Source organism: Apium graveolens, chromosome 6 (genome assembly GCF_009905375.1).
Source record: "Apium graveolens cultivar Ventura chromosome 6, ASM990537v1, whole genome shotgun sequence".
Classification (NCBI taxonomy): domain Eukaryota; kingdom Viridiplantae; phylum Streptophyta; class Magnoliopsida; order Apiales; family Apiaceae; genus Apium; species Apium graveolens.
This window is the reverse complement of record NC_133652.1, coordinates 265,028,854-265,037,269: the sequence shown is the minus strand read 5'-3', so window position 1 is coordinate 265,037,269 and position 8,416 is coordinate 265,028,854. Positions and strand designations below refer to the sequence as shown.

General features: G+C 43.2%; 1 protein-coding gene across 1 annotated transcript; it reads right to left on the bottom strand.

Annotated features, from left to right (window-relative positions):
• Positions 1-1,790: 1,790 nt before the first annotated feature.
• On the bottom strand, positions 1,791-2,273 carry LOC141665996 (uncharacterized). Its single transcript, XM_074471981.1, has one exon. It carries the CDS (start codon positions 2,271-2,273, stop codon positions 1,791-1,793), a length of 483 nt encoding a protein of 160 aa, XP_074328082.1.
• Between the last annotated feature and the right edge of the window lie 6,143 nt (positions 2,274-8,416).

Below are 8,416 nucleotides of genomic sequence, written 5' to 3'. Positions count from 1 at the left end.
TGGTGAGCAAGAAAGGGTTTCGGAGAGGGATGATGAAGTTGAAGTTGGCGATGAGTTTGAGAATTTGGATGAGATTGAGCCGTTGGGAGAGTTCCCAAAGTAGATGTTGTTCAGAGGAGGAAGAGACTCCGGAGTGCTGGGACTAAGCCTCCCTGGGTGGGGAAGGCCCACGTTGTATATGGAGCTGAGTCCGAAAGGGATAAGGGAAAAGGAGTGGAGGAGGAGCGCCCAGAGAGGATCGGTCCGGGGCTCGATGAGAGGATTGCTCGTTTCATGGCTGGAATTCCATCTCAGGAGGAGTGGAAAGATATGAATGATTCCGGATTTGATATGACTATGAAAGAATGCACCCGGATGTGGGGCCAGGTATATTTCCTTTTTGCGGTCCTTTTCTTTCCTTATTTTTGCCTTAGAATTTCTCTGAGTTGCATCTTTTCTTTTCCTGTAGCTTGGTGGTTATATGGTCGGAGCTGCTGTTATTGCATACAATAATCTGAAGCATGCTCGGGAGACCATTGCTGACAAGAATTCCGAACTTGCAGAGCTGAAGGATTAGATTTTTGTTAAGGACACTTCTCTATCCGGACTGAACAACCATCTCAATGATGTGACAGTCCGGGCTGAGAATGCTGAGAAGGAAGCTGCTGACCTGAAATCGGAATTGGCTGAGCTCCGGAGACAGATATCTATTGTTAGGCCGGAGTCAGAGGTTATTGAAGATTTCAAGAAGTCTGAGGAGTATGACCGGGCTCTTGCAAATGCTGGTGCTCCGAAGATTGCTCGTTGTTGGACAGTTGCGGAGCGTCATATAAAGACGGATCTGGAAGCTGATTGGGAGAGCTTTGTTCAGGAGTTTATCAAAGTTAAATAAAACATTGAAGATGGACTTGGAGAACCGGAGCCTTATGATGGCCCTTGCCCTAGCTTTCTCCCTCCGACTGCCCCGAATGCTTAGATTTATATTTGAATTCTGAACTTGTTCTGGTTTTTATATTGTTGCCTAATTTGTAGATGTAATACTGCTTTTGGTCCTGGCCCGTTTGGCCCGGTTAACTTTGGTATATTTGCTTTTGTTTGTTGTTATGTTTATCTTGATAGCCTATTTTTGCCTTAGAAAAATATATGTAAGTGAAAATGATTGCTTTAATCCGGGCCTTAATTGGTCTGGATTAGTGGATTCATTTACCTTAGAAAAATATCTCTAAGCGAGTATGTTTGCTCCAGTCCAGATCTAGACTTGGTCCGGACTAGTGGATGCTTTCTGCCTTAGAAGAATAATTCTAAGTAAATATGTTGGCTCTAGTACAGATCCACACTTGGTCCGGACTAGTGGATGCTTTTTTACTTAGAAAATTAATTCTAAGTAAATTTGTTTGCTCTTGTCCAGACCCATTATTGGTCTGGACTATTGGATGATATTTTACTTAGAAAATTAATTCTAAGTAAATATGTATGCTTTAGTCCAGACCCATTATTGGTCCGGACTAGTGGATGCTTTTTTTTTACTTTATAAATTTATTTCTAAGTAAATTTATTTATTTTAATCCAGACCTATTATTGGTCCGGACTACTGGATGTTGCTTTACTTGGAATATTAATTCTAAGTAAATATGTTTGCTCTAGTCCAGACCCATTATTGGTCCAGACTAGTGGATGTATTTTTGGCTAAATCTAAGAAAATTTAATATAGAGAAATGATTTTCAATAATCTCAAACTTCATTCATACAAGATATAAATTGGTTGCTTGCCATATAGGCTACAAGATTTTGGTCACTTTGTTTGTTTCTTTCTATTGATAGAACTTCCTTAGTATGAGTCCATGCCAGGTATTGGGGACTTTTGAGCCATCCATGTTCATCAGTTTATAGGTTCCTGGCCTTAGGTCTTCTTTGACCTTATATGGTCCTTCCCATTTGGGAATTAACTTTCCAGTGTTTGTAGGATCTGATGCTTCTGTGTCTCGAAGGACCAGGTCTCCAACTTGAAAGTTTCGGACTATGGACTTCTTACTGAAATGCTCTTTTGTTTTCTCCTTATACCTCTCCATCTTTACTACAACTTGGTCCTGGACTTCATCAATTAGCTCTATGTTTGTTTTGAGTCCTTCTTCGTTGGCTATTTCATCGAAGTTTATTGCTCTATGAGAAGGAGATCCCACCTCAATAGGTAACATTACTTCTGTGCCATAAGCTAATTTGAATGGAGTTTCTCTTGTGCTTGTCCTGGGCTTGTCCCGTAGGACCATAATATGCTTGGCAGTTCTTCTGACCATTTGCTCTTGCTTTCTTTGAGTCTCTTCTCAATACCTCAGAGCAGGATTCTATTTGTGACTTCTACTTGACCATTTCATTGGGGACATGCTACTAATGACTTTTGTGCTTGATCCCTCGCTCTTGGAGGTAGGACTCGAATTCTGATCCGACAAACTGTGGCCCGTTATCTGACACCAGGACTCTTAGAATCCCAAACCTCATTAGAATATTGTCCATAAATTTTATGCAGTCTTGCTGGTTTATGGTCCTCATCGCCTTCGCTTCAACCCATTTGGTCATGTAATCAATTGAAATGAACAAGTATTTGAGGTCTCCTTTAGCCCAGGAAAAGGGTCCCATGATATCGATGGCCCAGACAACAAAGGGGATTGGAGATAGGACTGATGAAGGTAGGACTGGGCTCGTCCGGGACACATTGCTGAAAAGTTGGCATTCCTTACATTTTTTCACGAACTCCACTGCATCCTGGTGAATAGTTGGCCATTAGTAGCCTTGCCTTATGATCTTATGAGCGAGGGCCTTCACAGACATATGATCTCCACAAATCCCTTCATGGACTTCCATTAAACAATACTCGGCTTCTTCTGGCCGACACACTTTAAAATTGGAGATGAGAAGGTCCTGTGGTATAGTAGTCCTTCTTCAAGGAAGAACTTGGTTGCTTTGGCTTTTAGTCTTTGAGCTTTTCCTTTATCTTCCGGGAGTTCTCCTTTTTCTAAGTAGTTGATGAAAGGAGTCATCCAGTTCTGGTTGCTTTCGATCTCCAAGACTTCTTCGGAATCAATAGATGGTTTTTGAAGTTCTTCAAAGTATACTGAGCAGTCCAGATCTGATGAGTTCCGGACTAACTTGGATAGAATATCCGCTTCCTCCTTTTCTTCTCGATATATCTACAGGACTTGATGCTTCGGGATTAAGGCTAGGTAGCTTTGAACTAGTGCTTGATACTTTTCCAGAATAGGGTCCTTTGCTATGTATTATCCGTTTGTTTTCTTTACCACTATCTGGGAGTCGCTGTAGATGTTCAAGTCCTGGATGTTGAGAGTCCTGGAGAGCTTTAGTCCTGTAATCAATGCTTCATACTCTGTCTGGTTATATGTTATCGAAAAGCTGAATGATATAGATGTCTGTATCATGGATCCCTCGGGACTTTTTAGAATGAGTCCGGCTCCCGATCTTTCGCTTTTTGATGAGCCATCTACTTTCAAAGTCCAGGCTCCTGGGTTTGCAGCTTGATCTATCTTCGGATCTATGTTCATTGGTTCTGGTTCTTCCGGGAAGTTGCATTCATTTATGAAATCTATCAGTGCTTGAGCTTTGATGGCCGTTCTAGGAATGAAGCTGAGATTGAACTGACTTAACTCCACGACCCAATTGACAAGCCTTCCTGAGACATCTGGTTTGTGAATTATCTTTCTCAATGGCTGGTTTGTGACTATCCTGATTATTCTTCCTTCAAATTAGTGCCCGAGCTTTCTTGATGTTGTGACCAAGGAAAATGCAAACTTTTCTAGTCGTGGGTACCTGGTCTCTACGTCTTTAAGTACTTGGATTACATAGTAAACTAGTTGTTATGTTTCATTTTCTTCCCTGATTAAGGAAGCTTCGACTGCTAGTGCTCCAGCTGATAAGTATAGGTAAAGAGACTCTCCTGGTTGGTCCTTAGTTAGGATTGGTGGCTGGGAGAGGTAGGACTTGATATCTTCAAAGAATGGTAAGCACCTCTCTGCTAGCTTTGAAACAAATCTCCTGACTAGCTTTGAAATAAATCTCTTGAGTGCTACTAGTGATCCTGCTAGCTTCTGCACCTCTTTTTGGGTCCTGGGAGCCCTCATGTCCTGGATTGCTTTTACCTTCTCCAGATTCCTCGGTTGCTGATCATGAACCCCAAGAACTTGCATGCTCCAACTCCGAAGGTACATTTCTCCAGATTCAGTTTGAGTTCGTGCTTTCTCAGGTTGTCAAAATATTCTCTCAGATCTTATATGTGTCCTGCGATGGTTGTTGATTTAGCAATCACGTCGTCGATATAGGAATCCAAGTTTCTCCCGATATGGGACTTGAATATCTTGTTCATGGCTCTTTGGTAAGTGGATCCTACATTTGTCAGACCGAATGGCAACATCACATAAGCATAAACTGCTCAGTGAATTATAAATGCTGTCTTAAGTATGTCTTTCGAGTTTATCTTGATCTGGTTGTACCTGGAGAAGGCGTCCATGAAACTTAGCATGATGTGTCCGGAGGTGGCATCTATTAGCTGATCAGTATTGGCGAGAGGGTATGGGTCCTTCGGGCATGCATCATTCAAATCAGTGCAGTCCACACACATTCTCCATTTTCCGTTTGACTTCTTCACCATGACAATGTTTGCTAACCACTCCGGATACTTGTTTTGCTTAATAATCCCTGCTTTGAGCAACTTTTATACTTCTTCATCTATTTCTTTTTACATCTCCTGGGCAAAGTTTCTTCTTTTTTGCTTGACCGGCTTTCTGTTGGGGTTGACGTCCAAACTGTGCATTGCTATGGACTCATGCAGTCCGGGCATGTCTCTCGGAATCCAGGAAAAGATATCTTTGTACTCTCGGGGCAAGGACACCAATTCTTCTCTAAAGGACTCTTCAAGTCCTGACCCAACTCTCACCTTTCTGTTAGGACTGCTTTCATCAATCAGAACTTCCTCTGTTTCAACTGCGGCTTCAATTTTTGCTCGATCTTTTGTTGAGACCATTTGATGAACTTGGGCTTCGGAGTTCTTCTTCAAGTAGGAGTTAACTTGTTCTGATCATTTGTCTTTGGTTGCTTGCATGGTAGGACTGGCTTGGTCTAGGACCGGATTCGCCTTGTCGACTACCATGAATTGGTTACTTATTAGTTCTTCGGAACCTAGTTTGGTTGCTTCTGGGTCCGGACTTGATTCAATGAACTGAACTTCTTTTGTTGTTTTTTCCCTTGGCCGGGGACAGTGCTTCTTGATATTTTACTGTTTGCGACGGACTGTAGCATGTTTCAGCAACTTCATAATCTCCTTTTATTTTTCTGACTCTTGTCAGTGTTGGGAACTTGATCTTGATATGGGAGATTGAAGTTATCGCTTGCATCATAGTTAAAGCTGACCTACCAATTATTCCGTTGTAGGATGAACGAGTGTTGAAGGCATAGAACTTGATGACATGAGTCACTTGGTTAGGAGCAGTTCCAAAAATCACAGGTAGGTATAAGGTCCCTTGGATGGGGACTAGATTATATCTGAACCCATAGAGTGGATCTTCACGGCAATCATTTGAGCGGACGCTCCCTAACTGCATTCGATCCACTGTATGCTTGAAGAGAATATTTACCGAGGAGCCGTTTTCTATCAACATTCTTCTCACTTCATTATCAAAGATATCCAAGGTGACAACTAAAGCTGCATTGTGGTGGGAGTTAACTCCTTCATAGTCCTTACTGCTGAAGGATATCACCACATCCGGGAGTGATTGGATTGAGAGCACTTCTTCTCCACAGTCTGGCCTCTGAGAATATTAACTATGTTTTATCCCTTCTTCTGCCCCTCTCCTCTATGGTTGCTGTCCCGGACCAAGTACTTGTTCAGATTTCCTTTCATTACTTGCTCCTCGATGAAGTACTTAAGTGATTAGCAGTTCTCAGTCTTGTGGCCATGTATCTCATGATAATCGCACTGCCTAGTGTAAGGTCTACTCTCTAGAGGAGTTTGCATTGGCTTCGGAGGATAATAAAACGGTTTGTCTTTAATCTCCTTCAAGATTTCCTCCCGGGACATGTTGAGAGGAGTCCAGTCCGACTCCTGCTTTGGCTCCCAGGACTGCTTCGTCGGTCCTGGATCGCTTTTGGACTCCGACTTAGGAACGAGCCTCTAGAAGATTGGAGCAGCTTACCTTTCTTGGTTCTGCTGTCCTTCCTTGAATTTTTTGTCCCGATTTTAACCCCATTTCGGTCGGTCATCGGAATTCATGCTCCTAGATCCCCCATTTTGGGTCATCCTCATAGCTTGAAGCACATCAGTTTCCTTTATAAATCTGGTAGCGTTGGAGTAGGCTACCGCAAGACTCTGGGGCTCCTTGTTGATTAGTTCTACTATGTATCTTTCATTGTGCTCCGAGTCTAAGTTTCTCCTAAAGATGCTCAGAGCCTCACGCTCGTCTAAATTCGAGAACTTGTTGATTGCTTCATGGAACCACCGCATATAAGCTGAGAGGGACTCATTGTCATGTTGTCGGATGGTTTCCAAGTGATACATATGCATCTCATGTGTCTTGTTTGCTCGAAACCTTCTAAGGAATGGTGTGCGGAACTCCTTCCAACTATGGATGCTTCGTGAGGGGATCCTGCTGAACCATCTCTGGGCTCCTCCCTTGAGAGTTGGTGCGAAGAACCTAGACTTCGTCAAATTATTATAGTAGTATATTTGTGCAATCTGCTCAAAATAATTCAAGTGTTCTTCCGGGTCGCCCAGACCATCAAAAGAATCAAAGTTATAGTGCTTTAGGTCCCGCTGCCTGGGAATAGCCTCCAAAGAGTGGCTGAAAGGAGTCAAAGTTTCCCCAATTTCCATTCCAGAGTCTTTGTCCATTTTCCTTTGTAATTCATAGATCATATCCTTTAGATCTTTCTGCTTATCCTCATCTTCGTCATCAGAAATGAGCTCCGGAGTAGGATCCCTCCGGGTTCTCTTGGTCCTAGACTTGGCCAGTAGCTTCTCTTCTTCTAACTGCATCCTTCTTTGGATCTTTAGTTCGATCTTTGCTTCTTCTTCTTTTCTGATTTGCTCCCGCATTTCCTCTAACCTTTTTTGCTTGGCAGCTTTTGTTTCTTTCTTATTGCCCGGATCCTTTTTGTTCTTCTTCCCCTTAGCTCCATTCGGTCAAAGACAGATATCTTAGATTGCTGGGAGTCCCCGGACTCTTCCGATTCTTCCTCAACTTCAGCTTCTTCCTGGATCTGGGCTTGCTCCTGCCTGTAAAGCCGGATTGCTTCTGCTAGCTCATTACTTGTGAGGTTGCCCATATGTTCTTCAACCACCGGGACATTAATGTACTTGTATTGGTTCAGCTTGATAAGGCTCCCGACGTCCCGTGGATTAACAACTCTCTCCAGAATAGAAGTGTGTTGCAATGGTTGCTCCTGGAATATTTCTTGTTCTGCCTCACCCATCTGATGTCTCCACGCTGCTCTGCGTGCCTGAGTCAAACCACCAGCATATGTCTGATCGACTGGATGGCCACCTGACAAATGATCATAAGTGTAGCCAAGCCCTTTCTCATCAGCCTTCCCACCAAATCATTCTTGCATGCTCAAGATCATCGAACTGTCAATAGGGGCACTTGGTAACTGAAATTGCTCGTGTGCGGGCCAATGAACACCCACTGCCACACAAAGCTTTGTCACAATCGATGCATAAGGAATAGACCCCTAGTGCTCCCACACAAAAACCTCAGAATACCCTGATAAATAATGGAACCGGGATCCACATAATATCCCTGCAAAATCCCCCATAACAACTTTGAATGATTCACAGTCACATCATGCACATGAGAAGACGGCATGATATTCACATAAATAAAAGCATTTCAAGCACTAGCGAACCTGTTCATGCATGAGGTAGGGAAAGTGGGATACTCGTTCGATCCCCTCTTGAACTCTATGCGTGTTCGGGAAATACAGCGTAGCCACAATCAAATCCAAGTCAAAGTCCTCCCCAGTCTTGTTCACCCACCATCAACCCATGCACCACCGAAAACCCATTCTTATCAGCTTTCACGTTCGCATAGAACTCGCAAACGACACTCATGGGCAAGCCAGCGGGTGCCTCACAAAATGAAACCCAACCCATCTCCAAAATCATCTCGAGAAGCTTACCATCCTTACCTGAAGGTATAAAATCCCTCTCCTTCGCTATTTGTTTAGTCAACAGCCTCGTCTACTCCGCTTCAGCCTCCGAAGTAACAAACCTGGTCCTCGTACCCCCAACACTTGAAGAATCAGTAGTGGCGGGGTTAGTGCTGCTGCTAACTTGAGTTCGGGCTCTCTTGGGTGCCATTGAAATTGATGAATTGAGAAAAAAGGTTTGTTTAGATAGAATTAGGGTTTGAGAGAATAAAAGTGATGGAGATGGATG